This window comes from Taeniopygia guttata, chromosome 4 (genome assembly GCF_048771995.1).
Source record: "Taeniopygia guttata chromosome 4, bTaeGut7.mat, whole genome shotgun sequence".
Classification (NCBI taxonomy): Eukaryota; Metazoa; Chordata; class Aves; order Passeriformes; family Estrildidae; genus Taeniopygia; species Taeniopygia guttata.
The window spans coordinates 62,397,643-62,421,936 of record NC_133028.1 but is presented as its reverse complement, the minus strand read 5'-3'; the positions used below and the strand labels follow the sequence as shown (position 1 = coordinate 62,421,936).

Here is a 24,294-nt window from a genome sequence, read left to right as displayed (position 1 = left end):
TGGTTACTCAGCTTTGCTACTACTTCCAAAACTTACCACAATTTTCCATTAACCCACAAATCAAGTCAAACATTGAAAATTCCCCAACATAATTATTTTTATTGCATCAAGCACACTCTTCTTATCGATGATCTGCTTTAAGTAACCAGTTTTAAATAGGGAAACACACCAATTTGAAAAATACTGACAAAATATTTTCCACATACAAAAATACATACACATACAATTGCAAGTCTGTGTGAAGAGGTAATTCAAAACTTTGGGATTATGAATCTTTTTACATCTGACAAAGGCAAATCTTATCTGACAGATTCTTTACCAGAATTTCCACTCATCAAACTAGGAAGTTTCACCCTCCACTCCTTCCTATGAAGCACAAAAAAATCTAAAATTTGGCTGTAAATCAGAATACAAGTTATGAGAGAGGAAGAACTCAAAGAGTTATGAAAACTGATGGAAAAACTCAGTGCGAGTTTTATTAGCAGGAACTGTGAACTAATATACAGTCATTAAATGTTACTTAGAACACATCAGTATGGCATGCTCCCAAGAGATTAAAAGGATAAAAAGAGGCTTTTCTCCAAAAAGAAAAAAAAAATTGTAAAAAACCCAACCAAATAAAAAAATTCAAAGCTAAGCTGAAATATAAGATATTACTTTATTACTTGCCCTATAAATTTAAAAATACAAATATTTACCTCTCGAAGAGGGATAATAAGGCTGCACAAGTTCTCTTCTTTACTAGTAAAGCAAATGTAGTTTGTAGAAACAAACATCTGACCCAAAATATGCATTTTGTTGAAAGGAGTCCAAAGAGTACAGTCTGTGTGTCCATCTAATTTCTCATCCTTGGGAAGTCGGAACAATGCACGGTATCTCTCGCTCTTTGCTCTGGCATCAAGATCCCTAAAAAAAACCCACAGGAATATTTTCTTGGTTTAGGGAATATAAAATACATTTTAAGATGCATTTTATGCAAATCATTGCAAATCATTGCAATGTATAACTCAGCTAAGCAAGGAGTGTACATAAAAAGTTAGAAATAATTTGCATATAGTGGAGACATAGTCTTCACTTTTGGAGGGTTCTAAGATTACATGAAAAGAAAAGGCTGCCAAGAATGACTCAGACAGTCATCCTTACTTCTCAGAAAGGAAAGACTGAGTGAGCTTTTCATATTCAGCCGTACTTTCTGAGAATATATACAGTGAATCCGCTTTTTGTTAATAGTAATTAAAAATGCTTCTTTAAGGCTTTTTTATTAACATTATGGAATCATTAGAGTTTGGTAACAATTTCAAGACTTAGACTTGATAATGCATTCAGTGCAAAGCACTCAACAGTAAGTACTAACAGAAGTGATATAATGCATGTCACATATCACTAAATAATGAGAAACATAAACAAGCACTGGCTATAATTCTGTATGGTACACTAAAATGAACGACATACAGAGAAAAAAATGAAAGAGAAACTAACAAGCTGTAGTGTGATATAAAAGAAGAAGAAATACTTTCCAGATGACATTTCATCCCTTAGAATTTTATGTCAATTTTTGTATCACTTTTACCTAAACTATATTCCAGATAGAATGAATAATCTAGATTCTAATTTCTCAATACCAGTGATAAGACCAAGTATGAATGCTAGGCATAGTTCTTAATAACACATTAATCACTTTCTCACCCTCCCATACAGACATAAAATGGCCTTACAACAGATCCCAAAATGTGGCCAGTATCAGGAGATACACTAAAGAGCTTCTGAACAAATAAGCATTTGGCTCAAGAAAGTTTATTTTTGCAACATGCTTGCATTCAAATGTTTTCCATTTCCTATTTCAACAAGATACCAAGTAATTATATTTAAATAATTATTCATATTTTACCACTGTTGGAATCAATCATTCCTTTTGGAGTAACAGTAAATGGCTGCAACATTAGAAAACTTTTGGACAAAATCCTACAAGTAAAAGGACTGAGGAGGAACAAATGAGTAAGAGCCGATGCTACCTACCGTTTTAGAGCAGATACTTTTTTGGGGGATTTCTTTTTCAGTTTGGGTAATGACTTGTCTTGTTCAAATCCTTCATTGTCCAAAAGCTGTCGCATAGCTATATTGGCAAGCTGTTCCATTAGTTTAAATGTCTCACTGATATTAAGGAATACTGAGAAGAAATGTTCACTTGACCTCGTGCTCACTTTGATCATATCAGGGAAGAGCAGTGTAGCATTTTTCTCAAGCTGAGTGATATCAACCCAACGGATAACTAACTTTGCTGAACAAAAAAAACAAGATTCAGTATAAAAATGAGCATATTCAGGAGCTTTTAGCTTTCTCTTCCTATAAAATGCATTCAACTGACTTGTTCTAGCATCCTGAAAAGTTGGGAGCACAGCATAAATAGATCAAGTTTGTACAAACAAACCACTATCACCTGACAAAACAGGAGATTAAAGAGTTTAAATATCATTTACTTTATTTACAGAACACCACAAGCATTACAAAGCTAGGTAAGCTAACATGACTTATCATTGTCATTGCACTTGCTCAGACTCTGATGTCCTCCTTTTCTCTGGATGTAAAGATATACAGTCCAAGCACATCAGACAGGCTTGTGTTATTTTTATATAGTAAAAAGTTTCAAATATTACAGCCAAGACAGAACCTTAGCTTTTCTCCCAACACCAATACAGGTGGTGTCTTTAAAGCAGGGGGTAAATCCCAGGACTGATCCATTGCCCATAACCAAATACTGCTGATTTGTTCACCTCCACAGTGCTTTGAATTAACTCCCTGTAGAGCAGACTGATTGCATCCAAAATATGTATGCAGTTCTTTATTCTGGGTCTCCTCTAAAACCTTTCTGATGTTCTGGTGTTGAACAAATGTAGATGTGTCATTTAAGGCTGCAAAGTCTGCCAGACTAGTACTTGAGGACTGTGTAAGAGCAGAAGAGAAAGCCAGAGCTGGTGTGATCTTGTCCCTGTTTCCTTTTGGGCACAGCTCCTGAGGTGAACCATGTCCCTAGGAAATGCCAAGTACCGTTTTACAGAGAACTACTTTAAGACCAAATAAACAAGGGAACAAGCACACAGTTAAGCAGTGTGACAAATCAGGGAATTGTTCCCTGCTTCTCTTGTCTTCAGTAGTGTCTCTGTACCCTCAGTGATCAGTACGTGAAAAGTAACAACCTACAGGAGATTTCCTAACCATTTTTAGATGCACAAATTACCATTCCACTGAAAACATACCTTCCCTGCCCATGAGAAAAGAGTAAAAGCAAAGGTGATTAATGCTGAGATACACCCAGCCCTGACGGGGAACCTTCCCTTTCCAGTAACTGCAGGAGTAGTAGTTCACTAATTTCTCTTCCTCCGGCATCCCAAACAGCTTGTGAAATTTCACTATGGCTTCCTTGAATTTGTCTGTGTCATCATCCTCTTTGATGCCATTGATCTTGTTGTACTCAGCAATGATGCCCTGGCAGGGAATAAAAAAAAGGACACATCCTGTTAGCTGCGATGGGCTATCAGATATCCTAATTCCCACTGCTATCCAGGCCACAGGGCACAACAGTTATTGCAATGCCAAGGAAGTCGTTCAGTGAGCTCTTATTCTTTTGCTCACTCTTTGGCTTATGTATTATTTACTTTATTTAAGGCTTTCTTTCTGATGACCTTACTCCCTACTGTGCCTAATTCAAAAGCAACCAAACACCAACCACTTGCCAGTACCTTGTTTTAAATTAACCAGCCTAACTAAAATACTTTTAACAGCCCTGTGAAGCACCTCCGATCTGCACTATTTTCCTCTTCCCTCCTGGGGAAACAAACATAGGATTTCACATGAAATTTTTCTGAAGGGAAGGAAAAAAGTAAAGTTTGTTCTTTAGGGAAAATTTTATATTACTTCTATGACCCCTCTTATTGGACCTTGAGCTTAGAAGAGCAAAAGGGGGGGGGGTGGAGGGGCAGAAAGAAAAAAAAAATCTTCAGTTAGATTTACTAATAGGATGGAAAAAAATTCCCACTTTCAGGTGCAGATGACCCTCATGAAATTTGAAGAGGCAACAGGTGAAAAGATGTTTTTTGGTATTTTTAAAGACTATGGTTCCTTCTGTTCTATACTGAAGCTCCGTTTTATTTGCTTATTTTCCCAATCTCCTTTACAATCATCTCTATTATCTTTTATATAAAAGTTATAAAATTTTTGCCTTTTTTGTGACTTTTTGCCTTCAACTTGCTCCATATTTACATGAAGAGCAGAGTATAAGACAGAGAACTATTGTTCACATTTAGTATTCATCCAACTCTAAGAAGTAACAATTTCCTTAAGGATTATATTTCAAAACACAGATGTCTTCACATATGAGATATTTCCATGATCATCTGTAGCACTCATACCTGATTCACTGGGGAAACACAAGCAACTGTGGGATTCGTAAGAGAGCTGACTTACTATAGGAAATGTTAAAACAGAAATCAGACAAATCCAACACTTTGAACATGCACCAGTAAATATAACAAATTTTCTTACAATCTTTGAACAAAGTATGTATTTTTAGATAATTCTTAGTTCAAAAAAAAAACTTTTTGCCAGTATAGTTATCTGACCTATAAAGAGAAAAAGAAATTCTGAGAAAACCAACACTCCCACTTTCCACTAAGCAAACAAATCAATGAACCAGCAACCCTTAACACCTATATGAAGTGTCAATGCCAATACTACAAGATTTAACTACACAGAAGAGGGGAGGAGACATTATGAGTGCATTAAAAAAATTAAAATTAAGCCTTGCAATGGAAAAACAGTTGCACAAACAACTCTCAAAGTTTAAGACAGTGCTATTAATTTTAGAACTTACAAGCCTTAAGACTTGTCTATATATTTATATGGGTTTTATAAAAGTCACACTGCTGTAAGCTATGTGCACTATTCCCAGTTTTCCTGAGTTTCACACACGTGTTGCTACTTAACATCTGGTAGTCCTTCAAAAAGGCAGAGCAGCCTGGGGACTACCAGCTCCAATTTGTTTCAAATTCACATCACTTTTCTTTCCCCAGTCATATTTATCATTAACAACATTTGTAGTAATTAATACACTACCTGTATTTTTCCTCTGACAAATGTATTTATGTCATTCTCATTTTCAAAGATTGAAAGAGTTTGCAACAAATTCTGTTCCAGCCATTCCCAGTGTTCAGTGATTTCCTTCCTCGAGCAACCTATATAAAAACAAACAAACCAACCAAAAGTCACAAAATAAATAATTCACCAGTGCCAATGTCCCTTTAATCACAAACAAAAAACTCTAAGAAAACTTTCCATTAAGTGGAGATGCAGTATTTCACTAGATGCTGTCCTTCTGAAAATTCCAAAATTTTCTTCCATTTGTATTTAATTTAACAGCTCCAATGAAGGCAACAGAATGCAACATTCTGTGCAACTTCCAGGGGAATGTCACAATTCTGGTCGTAGTACAGATTCCTAAATCATGTTGCAGCACAGCCTATGTATGTAATCCATATTTCAGGACCACAAATGATCGCCACTGCTGCTTCTCCTTAAAACTACTGGATGCAACCAGACCTTTCTAGAACTCAGGAGGTGGTCTGAACACAATTTTATCTCTTCTTGGCTTTAACACCACCGTAAAAAGCAATGATGAAATGCATGAGCTATGTATATAAAATTAAACTGTCATCAGAAAAATGGCTTAGCTTGTAAGAGCAGTTACAAGGAGTGCAGACACACTATCATGATGAACTATTTCTTAAAGCTGACTCTTTCTGGTTTGTGGTTCATCAATTATTTTTCATCACTTCTTCTGAAACTGCTTTGGTTGATTATTCTCAACTCATAAGAATACATCTCTTCTTTTCCCCACTGCTTTTTGTCTCCATTACCTCACTGTTTATTTATTCTCCCAGCAGATCACACAATTAGCCCAAAACCTACACCCCAGTTCTCAACGATTCATCATGACAGGCTAAGTCTTTCCCATTGCTTTGTTCAGGACTAAAATACATACCTGCTGCAATGTTTTAAACTACAGGTTATTTTTATCGCTGTTTTTACCTATCTTAGCATATTAAAAGTATCCACCATTTTACCAACATTGGCCTTTTAGGTAAATTAAGCAGTAATTCAGAATCTCAGGAAAGAGGAAGAAACCAAATTTAACAGCTAAGACACTGAACTTCAAAATACAGAGCCCTCAACACTGGCAGGAAATAAAAATGAAAATAGATAAACATAGCAACTTGCGTGAAAATGCATATAATTACCATTACCACAAAAAAATCTACAGCAGTTCTATACCTGAAAAACACACAAAGCCACTGGAACAAGAACTGATTTAATAGGTGGTGAAGGATCTAAAAAAGTTGTTCATTTCCAAACAGAATTTAGATATCACACCATTTTCACCTTAAACTGAGCATAGCACACTGGGGGGGACACTGGCATGGGACACAGAAGTGCTACTACAATATGAAAGGCTGATTGTGTACAGCATTTTGCATTCCTAGACACTCAATTGTTCTTGAAAAGTAAATAACAATTCTCCTGTATAATTCAATAGACAGAACTCTAAGCTGCACTGGAGAAAGGGCTGTTAACAAGACTTCTCTCCAGAGCTATAAGGTTTCAGATTCACCAACTAGAATCCTCACACAGCCTAGATCAGTAGAGTTAATATCCAAGGAAATTCACATCCAAATCTGTCTAAACAATTTAGAGCAGACAAACCCCCCTGGATTACTTTCATCTTCAGAATACTCTTGCACGGAGCAAGACCAAATGTCATAAACAAATAATGAAACAACGATATTTCTTTGAGTCACTCTGTACAGCTACTTACTGAAGATGGAGATTATTTCTTTATTGAAGGCAGAGAAAAAGACAAATTTCTGTAAAAACAGATTACAAGTACCAAGTAACAGGCAGTCTACCCTTAGAGAACAGGGAGGGACAGTGCAGGACAAATTAGAGTTGCTTAGCTAAAGGCAGCCAAGGCCCTAAGTAACCTGTATAATTTTAACAACCCTTGATCAGTTCAGAAGGAATTGCTTTAGTTGCAAATTCATAAAATAACCACAGCGCAGAGCCTTAGGGAACACTGGGCTGCTCAGCTTCAAGGTTGCATAGATCAATTATTTGCTCTCTGTAAAATTTTACCTCCCTGAAAGATCCACACTATTCCAGACAAGTGGCAAGACTATGCCAACGCAGTCTTTTAATTTAACCAAAACAACTAAGCCATCAACCAGGTATTAGGAGACTAAACATTTATGAAAACTCCACAAAATAGAATCACAGATATATACATTAATTGCATTAGCAATTTCAATTCGGGCTAAGATTCATAATTGAATAGCTTGAATGAAGACAGACTACCATACTTCTACAAAATCCACAATATCTTTCCCAGAAGAAAAGCAAAATTCTCACTGTTCAGCAGCAACATAAAATTTCTACACATATGGTATATTTATTTATTTTGGGGCTATAACTCATAACTCTTCCTTCCATTTTATACCCCTGCTTATCTTGAGGACATACTGTAGGTAAGACTTTCCAAAGTCTTAAAAATAATTTCTGAATACATGCACTGAATAAATGCCTGCAACCTTAGGAGAGATGTGATTGGGCGAGGCCCCTGTCAGTAAAACCAGGGGCTGGTTAATTCACACAGTACTAACCAGCTTGTGGCAACAGCTGTGCACTGACATCTGGATGAAAATAAATAAACATACAGGTAGGTGCTTTTACTATTCTTTCTCTTCTGAGATCCATGGAAAACTGACATGCATTACTTATGGCCACAGCAGAGCAGATGACAGTAAAAAGCTGTTAAATGTAGATTTGTACCTTCATAATAACCACAACTTTGTTAATATCTGGTTTTAGTATTAGCTGCCACCAAAGGTAAATTATGATATATGAACTTTAAAATCTTCAGGGAGTTGGTACTAAAGGGTGTAGAGGGGAAAAGGTTGTTTGAACTGATGCCTTCTTTCAGGTCTGGTACGATCAAAAATATTAATAAATACTTGTGCTAATAATAAGCGATAAGCAAAATGTCCTGTTGGATTCAGAAGGTGACACTGCTTTGGTATCAGCTTTGCCAGACACAGAAATCATATGCTCCTAAGAACAGGGTCTGGTTTGAACTAAAATTATTAGATCTATAGCAAACCTTCATCTGTTCTTCCTTCTCTTCCCTTCTCAAGAGGGTATTTGTCTGGAGGAAAAGTCATCCAAATAATCTAAGTGTCAAATTTCATTGGGAGAATGGGCACTAATGAAGTGGCACAGTTAGTTGAGAAGAAGCCCACAGCATCATTAACCAGTATTTTTGAATTTCAGGCAGCAGTGGGAGTGCTGGAAGTTACCAGGCCATTAAAGAGATGATAGACATGTATGCACTTCTCATTTGTTCTCTCTTCTCAGTTCTTTTCCAAATTAACAGAGTTTTGGCTGTTGCCAAAACCTTTCTAGCCTGGGAAACTTTTGACCTGGAGGAGCTGCTGAAAAGTTCGCATTTGCAAAGACTGAAATATAATACTATCAAACCAATGATCTGACCTGACAAGCTTGGCCAATCAAAGCTAAATGACCTGGATCTTCTGCAATTAACTGCAGACCTATTTTCAGAGACAGCAGAACGAAATCAGAGACTAACTCCATTCTGTTTTATGCTACTTGCAAGAGGTACCTGACCACAGAAGTAAGCACTTAGTACAGGATCTGCTACATGCAAAATCCTATTTAATGTACAAAAATATCAACTCAATTGTTTTCACTACTATAATGACAAAAGGAGCAGCTAGATCTGTCCAAGTTGGAGCATTAAAGACCAAAACTCTTAAAAGTTGTTGCATCTGTGTAAGAACATACACTTCTGTAGTTAACTTTAACCTAGCTAGCACCTTGCTGAATTCTAAGTACATCATATATAGAAAGACCACACACTGTCTGAAATAAACATCCAGGAGGCTGAGCATCCCTGAGATCTAGATGGTATTTATCTTGGAAGAGACAGGAAACGTATCACTGCTTGCTATTCAGTATTTATGTGAGTGCTGGGGCTGCACTTTCTTCCTGGTTTGCAAGGGAAGCCAGGTGCCCTGTCTGGGTAACTGGTACTCCTCCAATAATCCAGGTACTCCTCCCTCCATTCTCTTTAGAGACATCCCATCACCCAGGAATGCTGAACTTTAGAAGTGCTGTAGGAGTGAGCCCTGGAAATGGAGAGGAGGGGTAATCCAAGAAGGAGGAATGGGAACTGCTGGTCTGGGAACACCTTTCGGAGAAGAAAAGTGGGAAATAATAGATGTTTCATTCCTATTCAATGGCCATTTCTGGTTTCATTCAGTCATTGTGCATAACACACCCCCCCCCATGCTGGCATTCAAAGTCCGACTAACAGAAAACTACGGTGCCACTGAATTTTACCACTACAGCATCCTGACCCATTTATTTGTCCTGATATGACTGTGCTCAGCAGAAAGGATGCTCTCTTATTATGTTATGTGACACAGTATCCAGGAGAATAAAAATCCACATCAGTGTATTTGTCCTTACCACAGGCAATGGTCCAGTAGACCAAGGAGTCTGGTGCTTGGTAGAGGATTCGATATGGTGCCACTCTGGCACTGGAGTCCAACACAACATCAAGAGTACCCACAAGGAGACCTATAGAAGAGGAAATTTTGATGAACACACAGTGATGGAAAATTCAAGATCCCACAGGAGAGGGTTCTGCAGCTCCTCCCCATTCCATTTCACCCTCCACAGCAAAATGCAGATCTACATATTCATCCTCACACTTGTTGTCTCAGGCTGTAAAGAGGAAGGGTGATTTAACATGGAAACATCTTTAGCTTAAACAAGACTTCAGCTATTTAATGTCCAACAATGCTACCATAAAGACAGGCAAATTGAAACAAAGCAGAAGGTAGTTGTGTTATAAAATCATGTTTAAAAGTTACTTAGCTCTTTCCTATGTTTCATACACTGCTGGAACCCTGAGCAGTAAAAAAACCTACCAACTACAAACCCTCCTCCAACATCAACAAGAAACCCCAGACATCCTATAAGGGTTCAAAACTTGAGTGTCAGCTAGGTAAAACTAAAGGCTTCCAACAAAAATAATTGTGCTACTTAACAGTCTGATTATTTAGGGTAGGAAGGATCAAAATGCCTTAAGAGTCAAGCTGGTTTTCAGATGAAAGGATACTGAGGAAAGACAAAGCTATGCTGTTTTCCAGAAGTAGCTTTGAAAATTCTTTGCTGCTGAGAAAGCTAGCAACAGTTTCATACCAAAAGCTACCAATAATTCCTAACTATATTTCCACAAATTCTAGATCCTCTTTTTATAATAAACTACATATGAAACAAAACTCTGCCCTCCCAAACTCTCTGCAAGAAGGACCTATTTATTTTTAAACTATGTAAAAGTTTTCCCGTTTTTCATCTCCACAAAGAATTTTAATCTCCCCTGCAGCGATGTCAGATTTAAAGTTTCATGTTGAAGTTCTCAAAAGATTGTTTGGGAAAAAAAATTTGAAATGTATAAACAACAAATGGATGAACTTTCAGAGATTTTTTTTTTGGTGAAAATATTTATTGGGGCAGAAATTAGAGGTATTTTTCAAACCCCATGCACCAAACAGCACGTACCAAAAAACATTTTAAAACTCTCCTGTTAGAAGTTCTCTTCTTTCAAGTCTCACGTGTTCTCTTTAACTGTCATAGTTTTATTAGTTCCCCATTTTTCCCTGCCATAACTGGTATATGCAATACTGCTTCCCTTGCTGTTCCTTCACATTTGTGCTGTGCATCATAAAGATATAAAAGCAGTACCCTTTTTCCATCTCAGTCGATCCCACAAATCTGAACTGAAACTGGTACTAAGAAATACCCCACCTACCAGTGATTTTGTATTTCCCCCATTCTGTCTCTTTTATTTGTATTTTGTTTTATACAGATCTTCTCAGGCCGGATCAACTGTAATCTCTTTCTGTTTAATGAATTAACACGCACCACATCTTAATCCAAGAATTATGCAAGACAAGAACAACAAGTCTGGGCACAACATCAGGCCATTAGTAAGGTGTGCTACAAAGCCATCTGACAATTATAGGATACAAACACAAAATATGAGTGTAAAATATCCCAATGTACATTAGTCTCACTAGCTTTAGCTGCCCCTCATCTCTCACACGTTTTGATTACTGGCTGTACACTGACAAGCTTCCTCTGAATAATCCTCCACCAGCCCTTCTAGATACACCCTGGCTCCTTTCAAACTCAGGAGAATGAAGTAGGTTAAAATGTGCCTTTATTTTTTTTTCTCTCCATCTGAGCTTCACAAATGCAGTATGGCCATGGCCCAGAAAGCACATGTCACTTCAACCAAGGGCAAAATCCTCAAACAGGTAAAGCTGCTCAACTAAAGCGGGTACCGAGCCAGACACTACGCTTTGTTCATAATCTGGGTTTGCTGCAAATACAGCAGGAATATTTTCCTTTTGCTTTTCAGCTTCACATGACTACTGTCAGTAATAAATATGCAATAGGCATGATGTAATATCTAAATAAAGTTGTATGCTGGTCAAGTGCAATCTTCTGAGATAAGCAACACTGTTCATTCCCTGTATTCTTTAAAAACATGCTTGTTTCATTCCTCCTGCTGTATTTCCAAATTCACTGGCATGTGAGTGGTCCTGCCAAACAATTCTGCCCCTAGTTCTTGAAGCGCTGTTAAAACTGGGATATGCAGGTAAGATCAGGAAGTCAGAACAAACCTACTGACTTGTACAGCAACATCAGGTCCAAAGGAACTTCCCATCCTACCTTCTTCTCCCCTGGATATGATAGACAGGGGAGGTACATCCCCCTGTCCCACCAAACACTGTAAGACAGAGCAATGTATTTAAGAAATGTGAAGAACTCTATGAAAAAAAAACACCAACAAAAGAGAGAAGCCAGCAATGACTGAAACAACAGATGGGAGGTAGGAAAGGAAAAGAAAACAAAGAATACTTTCCAATAGTGCAGTAAGTAGGGGTTGGTCAGGGGCTTTTCAGTAAACAAATTGAAAAAATAACCATGTAGTGAGGTCAAAGGAAGAAATCTGACAGAATTCCGTAACATCGCAGGGAAATTCAAATGTGAGCTTACCAAGATAACTGCAACTGACAGTTTATCAGTGACATTTTACTTGTATCATGCAATAGGTGTTTTGACAAACAATACAGGTGATATTAAAAAAAAGCATATGATTCTATCACATGAAAACTTGTGCAATTGTGCAGCTGGGCCTGCTTGCTCTCCTTCATGAACTGTTCCTTTTCATGTTGTTAGGTCAGTGTTGGTTGTTTTCGGTTTGGGTATTTGTTGTTTGGTTGGGTTTTTTCACAATGCAGACATGTGATGCAACCAGAATGAAATCACAGCAGCTCATACTGATAATCTGTTTGAGGATTTTCTACATGAAGTAGAAATGAAAATGAAAAAAAAATATTAAGAGAATTTTAATAATGTTCATTAGTTCATGAATTTTTAATGTAGCAAGTACCTTTTCAGACATGATTAAGTAACTGAGTTTCTATAGAAACAAAGCAGGCAACCAAGAATCATATTCCTTATATTAGACTAGCCCTTGGGCAAGAGCCAGTGATTTACCCAGGCATCAAATCACAGGACTATACCGACTGCAAATTTTTTCCCATTATTTCATCAGGTTTCTGATTGCATAATGAAATAAGGGGAGAAATTTCCAACATAAGAATACTAAATCTGCAAGTCCTTGTTGAAGCAAGAGATTTTCATGAGATAAGGTTTATTTAAAGCACATGGTATAATTTGTAGGATTAGCATCTGGCTAACTGATGGGAGCCCAAATCCTGAAGGCACTCGAGCATGAGTAACCATTTATGTACAAACAGCCCCATCACACACACATGCTAAATTTCTAAAGCAACCATACATGGGCAGGAGGGGAAAAGGAAGGCCTAATGTCTTCACTTTGCTTGATACAACATTTTAATGAAGTCAGGCTCCTCTTTTGCAGACTTGAATTCTAAAGCGAAGGTTCAGAAGATTGATCAGTGTTCTCTTTCTTTTCTGTAAAACACAGGCACTAGCAGAGGAAAAAAAATTATATGTAATATGTGGAACCAGGGAATACAAAGCCACAATTGGCTAAGGGCCTGGGCAATTGCTCTTGCATCGTGTTACTGGAAGGACATACTAGAGGGAATTACTGGAAAAAGGGTTCACTTACTCGATGCACTTTGTGCTGAAGGAAGAAATCACACTACATTTTACTTATCTGACCACATTCAATGGTGGCTCACATTTAGTCATAAGCTGGAGGGGGAGCCTATAACCCTTGCAGAAAATACAGATTAGTAGTTTTTATTCATTAATTAATTTATGATGTGCTCTATTTGTACCTTTACAACAACAACCCATTTTTAGCTTATTTTTTTTGCTAGAAGGGACTATGACCACTTGAAGCCTGACCTTCTCCATAACACAGACCCCCTTCACAAAGGATATTTTTCAGAAAGATAGGTCATCTTTGTTTGAAAACTAAGCCAATAGCTTCAGCCAGTTGGGAGTCTTCCAAGCACCACTGCAGTCCTTGTTCCTTGGAGACCAGTATTCCAGATGACTTACAAAGTCCAGACTGATTACAAACTACCCACAAACAGTAATGAAATCAAATGATGACCTGTAGAACCAATCTGGTACATTTTAAGCATGCACAACTCAGAGTACGTAGACTTGAACACCTGTCATAAGTCACAATATCTGTGACTATTTGGATATCCATGGCACAGATCTTTGCTGCAGGAATATTTCTCTCTCTTTTTTTTTTTTTTTATCTTTCATAATAATTTGCAAGTGTCTTTGTAAAACATCAATTAGGAAAAGGAAAAGCAAGTTTATGCACTATACACATAAACAGACTCTTTATTAGCAAAGGATTTTCTTATGACAAACACTAACCCTTTCCCACAGAAAGCCATGTTTTCATTTAAAAACACAAAGACTGAGCAGTCTTTATCACCCTTCTACAGTCCCCCTCACAGCAGTATTGTATTTGAGAGCTTTTGTGTTTTACCTGTTCAAAATAAATTGGATTACATATGGAAGAGTGAAGATCTAGATTATATATTACCTCTAGTGCACCATATTAAAACACTGAAGCCAGTGAATTATAATAAATAATGACACTTCCAAGCTTCAGAACTACCAGCAGGCATGGCTTTGGCAAGCACCAAAAATCTTGGGATGGTAACAGACAGTGATGCTTCCTGGTCACTTCTAACCTCAGAGTAGAGGTGCTTTCAGCACACACCAAGGACCTGTGACACATCCATCCTTCAGTGACATTGGCTGAACTTGTGTCACACCTTGCCTCGAGCTGAAGGATGTCACCCTGCACTTGGTGCCACTGACTGCTGTGCCCTCCCTTCCCCCAGTTTGCCTGAGTACAAACACATGTTATTCACATGGCTCTTGGGAGAAGAGCCCTGCCCTGTCTCATCCTCCTTCCAGGTTGGCATGCATCCATAGCTCAAAACACCTTTTGTTTGAAGATTTTTATCTAAAAATGTCTAAACAAAGAGTGCACATATTTTTAGCATAAAGAGTAAATACAAAAAAAAAAAAAAGCTCTGTAAAAGAGCTGAGATATAATACAGGTCAGACTATGACTCTTGGAGTCAAGATCATGAGCTATCACTCAACACAGTCTCATGGATTTCAGCAGCCTATTTTTGTAGGAGCCCAACACCACAACCAGGAAAACTTGGATTGTCACATGTGTCACAAGCAAGAACGTTTCAAAACAAGCACTGTGACATTCCAACAGTGAATCAAAAACATACTGCTTAAAAGGTCCTCAGTATTTAAAGCATGCTGATGACTCCTCTTTCCACTAAAGTAAGAGGGACACATCATGAGCTCTGGTCATAAACCTGAAACACCCACAGCACCTATTTAGATTGTAGATGGCAGCTGATCTTTAAGAAAGCTTTAATCAATAGGGTTGATTTAAATAATATTTACACCCTGAGTATTCTGTTTTATATTGATTTAATGGACATTTTATATTGATTTAATGAGTAAACTCTTCCTGAAGTTCAAGTGTTGTTTCCTGAGCTATAAAAACAAGAACTCATACCAACACATAAGTAAAGCACACAGCACTAGGTATTGTTTTTCATAGTAAGGATAATGAATCCTCACTCTTCCATTCTTTCTCAAGGCAATTTATGAGATTAGCTCTCTCATTTGTTATTACAGGATGAGATCATCCCATTACTTGTCTGTCAAAACTCAACCTAGAGCAACAACCTGAACTCCACAGGCAATACTATGGACAAATCCTTTTAAAAGGGGGGGGGGGGGGTATCAATGCTATTTGATTTAATTTCACAGGAAACCCTATAAAAATTGAAAATACTATCCATCACACAAAAATAATTGAGTCTTAAACGTCCAGTACTGGCAATAATAGCCACAAAAGTAAGAATATAAGCTCTTCATTGTGAACACTGCCCTTAAGACTTCATGAAGGGCTACGCTTTTTTAATAGGTGTTCATTCACATAAATGAAGGTTAAATCACCTCTAACTTACTTTCTAACTGTCTTCCCATGTGGCTTATATGGGCATCTAATGTGGTATCAAGAAAACCAAATTCTTCCTCTGGACTTATAACAATTAATATTCTTTAATTAAATAATAAATTAATAATTATATCTATTTCTTAAATATATATATTTCTTAAATAATTAAGAATGGGATTATTAGGCTTGGTTAAGTTTTCCCCAATGTCTGCCTTTGCTGCTCTCTCTTCCTACCAACACAGTTCTATAAACCACAGATTGTCCAGCCACCCTTTTATTTGCACAGGAGTTTTCAAACATGTTCAGTGAAACTGATTCTGAGGAAGAATTGTCACTCTACTGACATGTAGTAAGAAAAGCAGCAAAACCAGTAATTACTTTCTCTGTCCTCAAGCAGAGAAAGAAACAAAACAGAAAAAAAACAACAAAACAGAAAAAACCTCCAAACATCACCGCTGCTAACCTAAGAAAAATTATTGTAAACTGAATCTGGTTTGAGGATCAAAGGGGGCACAGTAAATTCAGCTTGAACTCAGAAGGAGCAGTACTGAAGCATGTTGAAATACAAGCTAAATCTGAAAGGAAACAATAGCTTCAGAAAAAGAGAATTTAAAATTTTCACAGTTCTGATTGAATGCCTGCAGATAGATCAGATTGCAATAAGCTATCAGAGGAGTCACTTTACCAGGGAAATGAACAATGCTGAACAGAAGATCCTAAGAATTCTGGCTGATAAAATACTGAAAAAAAAATAGAGGGGAAGAATAAGACAGATTATGAGGAAAGAACAGTAAAATTCAAAACATTAAAAATGTACTAGCTGAAACCAAGATTACTGTTGCAGCAGAAATTCAAACACCCCTAGCTGGAAACTTCAGGAAAAAAATAATCAAAAATCCATCATGGAAAAGAAAGCAAATTCTTTCTTTGGAAAGAAAACAATTGGAAATATTTGGAAGAAGTCTTCTAGAACCTAAGTTCACCTAAGCACCAGGATTAAAGTCAAAATGCAAATGTAATTTCTGAATATCAACATTAATCAGATAACAGAAGTAGGATTAGTGATCAATGAGATGAAGAAAAGTATGATTTCAGTCAAATGCTCACAGCTCTTTATACACATTGTATCATCATACTTTAGCAAAATTAATGGCAGAGAGAACTCCTGTCTCTGGAAAAGCCATATGAAGTGTGATACTGGGAAGGGTAAAAACAAGGAGATTCTGTCTATACAAAATATTTACAAGAAGAAATACTGTATGAGAACACACGTTCAAATAAAGTTCCAAAGACGTCTGAGTATATGCTAACATACTTTGTGGAACCTTTTTTTAGTTCTGCAGGAATCTAATTGAAACGATCAAGGGCCCAAACCTCTGTGAAATATGATACATTCCTACAAGGAGGCATAATTGGACAGTGGAGTGATAGAAATTTGGAAACTGATGTGAAGAAGTGCTACTTCCACAACTTTCAGTGTGGGACTATAGAATAATAACAAAGGCCCTGTAACCAACACAAACTCTGGTATAATGCAGAAAATTAGTAAGTGGCCTAGACTGATTGCTTACTATCTTGTGATCCTGTGTGACATTTCCTACAGGAAATCCTGTGCAGGGTTTCCTACAAACAGAGATCTCAGGAGAAAGAGCAGGCCACCCTGGAATTCCACGTGTCAAACAGTAACATTATTTCAAGGGCAAGAATGGCAAAAGGCAGCTCAGCTCAGCAGCCTGGATAGGCCACACTACTCACAGTGTAGGAAAGTATCATTCAAGTTAAGTCCTTGGCCAAGAAATATTAGAGAAGTAAAGCTAGACCAAGCAACATCTCAGGCACTAGAGATGTTGTCTCTACAGCCAACAGAAGAGCTGGAGATGCACAGAAGCATTAGGCAGGAAGTGAGGAACTGGGAAAAGCATCTGGGAATTCAACAGAAAGGCTGTGAGTCAGTCTGGGGAATCAAACACCAATTCAGCCCTAGACATCTGCAAGGTCCTTGAAGTGGAAATGCACTGGTTTGGAGAAGTAAACACACCCACAGCAGATCCTAAGGAGCAGCTCAGAGCATCAGAGTAGATCTGGTGTGCTGACAAATGCAAGTAGAGCAGAAGAGATCAGCTTCCACTCTGTGTGCCAAAAAGATCATGGAAAGCTGATGGATAGGCTGCCCATCCCTATCCATTATGCTAATTACATCAATTTTGATAAGCACTGTATTTCAAGTATCAGAAAGCACATGCTTTGTGCTCAAGTCTGACATGCAAAATCCCAACTACTCGAGTCAACAAAGGCAGAATGTGTCAAGTTTGTTAAAACATGGACCATATTTTGTTCAGGCAGATGATCAACTGGCCAAAACCTTTTCTAAATCTTAAGCATAAACAGGTTTTCAAGTAATTTCTTCCTCAACACTCTGAATTTTGAGAGGCTGTGAGCAAGACAGAATCTTAGCTCCAAATGTGAAATACTAATAGTGCTGTCCAGCAAGGCTGCAGAAAAGCTTTTCAATTTAGAACACTGTCACAGTATTAAAGATTACACTAGATCTGATGTTGATATGTCACATCAGCCAGCCATGCTCAGAACCTCTCCTTTTTGCCTTTCCAATGTGGAAATTTAATGACAACTCCTTTTGCAAAAATAGTAGCATTTCATCAGATCCTTTTATCATCAGAAGTCAGCATATTTCCATCTGCTCCTTCTGCTTAAACATTTGAATCATTCTTGCAAACATGGCATGGACTTACAACTCCTACCGCACTGCTCACACAGGCTCTGTCCCAGCTGTAAGTACCTATACCCTATTTGCAAAATAATTCACTTCTAAAAACAGTTCTTGCCAAGAGCAACTTATTTCCCTTGGATTCAGAGATCTCACAATAACATTTTAAACAAAGTCACTTAGAATTTAATCTCTCCTTCACACACACAAATGTACACAGGCAAAAGGAGCACAGTAGCCAGCAGCTAATTGTATGACAGCCTCAGTCTCTCTTCCTGTAAGCTCCAAGCGAATACATCGCTCTGCCATCCATTACCAGGTACAATAATTCCTTACTATAATGTCTTGAAGTAGAAGAGTTTGCCAAACATTATCACAGTATAGCAGAAAGCGGTTAAGAGGCATTTTTAAACCTATTTGTTGCATCTGAATGCAAGATACACTTAATAACTGACCTTTCAGTTCTTTATAAAGTTTATGAATGTTCAAAATCTTTACATCCATAAAAGTAATACTGTCATACAGGGCACAGTGCCCAAATTATGGTAGAGATCTGGGTTCATGTTCTGTCCAAATGCCTCTGCTACAGTTGATGCAGGCTGCTGTGGAAATAAATATACCACATTCCTCTGGAGAAGGAATTATTTAATACAGACCAAACTACCAGGCTGCCCAGGGAAGCAGGAAGATGAGGAAAGAAAATACTTTATTCCCTGTTGGTGAACAAAAGGAAAATGAAACACCCGACCAAGGGTCACACAGAAGCAAAATATGGGCATGGTATTATGTGCAAGGCATGAAACAATTTAATTACAGAGAAAGCTCATCAACCATCAAATACTTTTAAAGCAGAAAAGTACATTTTTTGGTCTTGTCCTGGAAGATTAATGCAGTGATGCAAGATAATGTGAGTTTTCAGAACAGCTATGAAAATCCAATTTAAAATCCAATTTAAAATATTTTCTATTTTCTTCTTCTTAAAAGGAAAATAAAATCCAAACAACCCTTCAATTAAGGCATGCTTACAAAGAAAAGGCCTACTGATGTGACTGGTAATGACATTGACACAATAACTTAAATGAGTCCCGACCCTAATTCAGTATGAAAATGGATCCACACTGCCTATTAAAAAGCAGTATCTCTGAAGCAAGCCATTGATCTAATACACCTTGTTAGCAGAGATTATATCTATGGACTCACTAATCAGCACTGCCCTAATGCATTAAGAGATCATCATCATTCTCCTAACTTGTTACAATATGATATAGTGAAGAAAATGCCTCCAAACAAGTATTTAAATAAGAGTTCCTCTGTTCAACTGCTTCATAAACCAAGGCCAAGAGGAGAAAACCAGCGTAGAAAGGGCTGATTTTTCACCCACCCCTTCCCCCAAAGTGACTGATACACCTTTTCCTGCAAAGCATTGAGGCACTCAGAGTGGATCCAGGAGAACAGATAACTTGAGTACTCTTCTTCTGCTCCACATCAAGCCAACAAGAAGCAACAACACCAACCCCCAAGGCTACATAAAATACTTGGCTTTAGACTGAGACATGCCAAAAGAAGTTTGCCATGTTCACAGCTAGAGAGAAGGGCATTACACTTAAGCCTGATCAGTTTGGTGATGACAGTTTCACGGTTGAGGGCAATGCCAGAGAATCAATGCTTCTCATTGTCTAGCCACTGCTTAAGTTACACGATGAAGCCATCTAATGTCATCATACCCACAGTCTCATCAATTTGAATGTCAATTCTCATTCTACAGTTCAAGACAAATGACTTCAAGAGTCAATAATGAGGGAGTATAAGTCAGCAAAAGTTGGATCACAAAAAAAAAAAAGACAGCTGTATTTACATCCTCTCTTGCAAATATGAATTGAGATCATCCCTAGTTAAAAATCTTGTATACAATATTTCTAGTCAGCTTCAAGGACATATACGTTAGTTTCCCACGGAGCAACCATGCCAAAATTTATATATGCATGGGTGGCTAACTTCTTAGATCATATCTGAGCAAATTTCAGTATTACATTGCTACAGAAAGGGTAATTAAGGAGAAAAAAAACCTAATCCAACACACCAAAAGTTATTTTTTTCCCTGTTCACTTTTGACCAGGTAACCTCCACCTTTGTCACAAGATCAGGATCATCTAGGGAGCTTCCAAAGGGTCATCCTAAATGCTATAATTACTCCAAATTATGTATCCTGTTTACCATGTCAGCAGATTTAGTCTTTAACTCAGGATCAGCCAGATTCCTCAATACCTTGCTTTTAACCAGTCTTTCCTACCAAGAACAATCCATTGGCTTTCTCCACCTTCCTTGTCCCTCAACTGGCAGACCACAGCTGTTAAAAGAACCAGCAGAAAATTTCAGCATTTCCATGAAAAAAAAAACAAAAAAAACAAAAAAAAAACCCTAAGTCCTATTTATTACCATGCCTGTCACGTTGGGAGTGGCTTGAAGACTCCATCCATCCCTCCCTCTCCCACCTTTTGTTGACCACTGTGTGACAAACCCTTGCCATTTTGGCACATGGTCTGATAAGTTCCCATATGTTCCTTTAAATACTGCCAACTCTAATTAATCAGTTAGTTACAGGGGTTTGATTAGTTTTGGCAACATACTACCAAACAAAAAGCTACAACTTTTTACCAGCCCTTTTCTGTACAGCTAAACAAAACCCCTGGAAATTGACTTGTTGCTACTACCCCAATGCCACAGCAGCTGCAATTCCAGGCAAAGCACAGGCACTAGTAAGAGCTACATTGACAGCAGATTTCAAAATATGTGGAGAACTTCACCTTCTAAATACTCATATATGGACTATACAGACTTCATTCACATACTAAAATAATGGATACAGCGCACAAATATTTGAATTCTAAAAGGCAGGGGGGTAATTCAGAAACAAATAACTATTTCTCTATTCTGAACTTCAAGCAAATGCTGTAGGCTTATTCTGGCCTCCACAAAAAAAAAAAAAAAAAAAAAAAGAAAAAGAAAAAAAAAAAAAAGGAGCACACACAATCCTACTTATCCTACTTCCATACAAGGACAAAATCTTCCAAAAGTGTTTCTCGATCTGTAAAATGGCATCACCACTCAGACTACTACACATACAGCTGCAAGAATTCTTAGGAATGCACGGACTCTGCAAACAGGTTGATGAACAGAACCCCAAACTCCCAACCTGCTTCCCAGTAACTGAGAAATGACTGGAAAAGTGATGGCTATCTCAAACCATCTCTAATTCAAAGAGAACAAAGTCAGAAAGGTAGAAGAATGTCTTTTCAGACCTTGAGAGGCCAAGGGGTAATCAATGAAAGGAGAGCCTGAGAAACATTTTTCAGTAAAAAGAGCGGGGGTGAACTTCTGAGGCAAAATATGTTTTTAATGGATTTATCAATCCTGTCCACACTTCAAAAGATTGTAAAATAAATCTAGAAATCTACAGTCAATGTGGAGTGGCGGCTGGTCATTTCCCACACAAGAATAAGGCAGTTTATCAACACAACACTGACTGAAGATCTCAGCAGGAAAGCAAGAAAACACACTTCACAGCAGTGCCTTAGTTTAGATTATGAACTGTTTACAAGTCCATAGAGCATTGAAGGTCTGAAGAAACACTTAATCTCACAATAAACATGTACAGGACCTTGAACCAAACACAGATGCAGTCCATATGTTCATTTTGCTTGGCCTGAAGTACTAATTATCATGTAAGTGCATAAAGAAAAAAGCACAGGTTTCAGGAGAAGTAGCTTGATTGTTCTACACCAATTCAAGAAGTACCAGTGGAAACACCATTGGGTTCCGTATCTCCAATCTCATATAAATACATCTACGTTGCCTAAGAAAGGGTGGAAGACCTCGATGAACGTATACGCACAGTATTATTAAGACCTAGATGAGTATGACCCAAACCTCTACAAAAGCATCTCCAGCTGCCAGCAGTCGGAAACAAAGCATTCGGGCAACATACTTCACAAGGACATGTGGAAAATACGGACAAACCGAAGCAAACCCGTTCTCTCCGTAAATTTATGAATTACAACACTGTCTTATTTTACGGAACGCGTGCCGAAGGCTCGGCAAGAAAATCCTCCCGGAACCTGGGGCAAGTCACACCCTGATTGATGCGCGGAGCCATCGGTCACCGGTGGGCTCCCACAGGACGCCCCAGCGCGTAAATCCGCCTGGGAATCCTGGCGCATTCCCGCGTCCGAGCCCGGGCGGGCGGCAGCACCGGGGAGCGCCGCGGCAGCCGCGCCCCGGCCCGGAGGGACCCGCGGCCCGGAGCCGCCGAGGGCCCCGCCCGGCCCCGGCCCCGCCGCCGCCCTTACCCGCCAGTCCGCCGCCGCCGCCATCGCCGCCGTGCCCCTTCCTCCTCTGCAGGATGAAGTAGGGGTTGGCCCGCTCCGTCACCCACAGCGCGTTGGCCAGCAGCACCTCCTCGGGGTTCACCCACATGCTCCCGGCGCGGCCGACAGCAGGCCCGGTGGGCTGGGGGCTGGCTCACGCACGCACCGCCCGCATCAGGCGCCACCATGCCCGGCCGCCGCGGCACCGGTGGGCACCGGGCGGAGGCAGCGGCCGCATGGCCCCCGCCGCCTAGCCGCGCTCCGCCGGGCGTGGAGGGGCGGCTGCTGCGGCCCGGGGCGGCGGCAGCTCCCGCCGCAGCGGTGACATCAACGCGGGCCCGGCCCCTCCGCGCCGCCGCTCGCACAAAACCCGCGGGACCGGCGCGCCCCCGCGCCGTGCGCGCCGCCCGCCCGCCGCTCCTCCCGCCCTGCGGGGAGCGCGCTCCGCTCCCCCGCACCTGGGCACGGACACGGGCACGGGCACAGCTCCGCAGGGACACCGAGACCGCCCTGCCCCAGCTGAACCCGAGCCGGCAGGAAAGCCAGATGGGTCCTGGGTGCGTCCGTAGCACCGTGGGCAGCAGATGAGAAAGGGGATGCTGCCCCTCTGCTCTGGCGAGACCCCGCCTGAAGCGCTGCATTCGGCTCTGGGGTCCCCAGCCTCCTATGCAGACAGTCTGAGAGAGTTCTGGTTGCTCATCCTGAAACAGAGAAGGCTCGTGGAGATTTTATAGCGCCTTTCAGTGACTGAACAGGCTGCAAGAGAGCTGGAGAAGGACTTTTTGATAGGACAAGGAGTGATGGCTTCAGACTGCAAGAGGGTAGGTGTAGATTAGATGCCAGGAATAAATCCTGGAGAGGTGATGGACAGTTGGCACAGGTTGCCCAGAGATGCTGTGGATACCTCATCCCTTAAAGCGCTCAAGGCCAGGTTGGGATGGTGCTGGTCTAGTGGGAGGTGCTCCTGCCCATGGCAGGGGGTTGAAATGAGATGATCTTTAAGGTGCTGTCCGACCCAAACCATTCTAAGATTCCCCTTTTAACTGCCTGCCTTGAAAGATTTGGATTTCTCATCATGTGGCTCAGAGAATTTTGTGAAATTGTGTGTCTAAAGGAAAAGCAGGTTCTGGTCTCAACCAGAAGGAGCCATCCACCAGAGGAGGTGACACTGCCCTCTTGCCACAGCCCCTTTCCTGTGCCTGTTCTCTGCCATGCCCCACACTATGTCTGAAGTTCACCTCTGCTGCTGAAGACCACCTTGTGCCTACTGCTAAAGTTGGGGGTAATTTTTGAGGACCTGAAGAGCCCTATAGTAAAGCATAGTCAAAGAGAACACTAGTGTGTATAGATAACGCATTTTCTACCCTTGTAGCTCTGAATGCTATTTGGTTTCCAAGTTGTCAGGAAAGGATTGGTCACACTGACCTCACTTTAGGTGTAAATTGTTACTTTCCAATCAGATTTGTATCTTTGTTTTATTAAAGATATTGATAAGGCTAAATTAAACCCCAAAGACAACATAAAGCCGTTTTTTATGGGCACAAACTGCT

At 39.5% G+C, this 24,294-nt stretch overlaps 1 protein-coding gene across 1 annotated transcript in view; it reads right to left on the bottom strand.

Moving 5' to 3' along the window:
- Positions 1-22,987, bottom strand: part of TBC1D9 (TBC1 domain family member 9) — a 45,956-nt gene extending 22,969 nt beyond the window's left edge. The window contains exons 1-6 of the mRNA XM_012573306.5: positions 22,727-22,987; positions 9,592-9,702; positions 5,110-5,228; positions 3,255-3,483; positions 2,017-2,278; positions 699-906 (exon numbers count right to left, since the gene is read on the bottom strand). Of these exons, the coding sequence (XP_012428760.2) occupies positions 699-906; positions 2,017-2,278; positions 3,255-3,483; positions 5,110-5,228; positions 9,592-9,702; positions 22,727-22,853 (1,056 nt within the window). The 5' untranslated portion in view covers positions 22,854-22,987. The remainder of the gene's footprint in view (positions 1-698; positions 907-2,016; positions 2,279-3,254; positions 3,484-5,109; positions 5,229-9,591; positions 9,703-22,726) is intronic.
- Between the last annotated feature and the right edge of the window lie 1,307 nt (positions 22,988-24,294).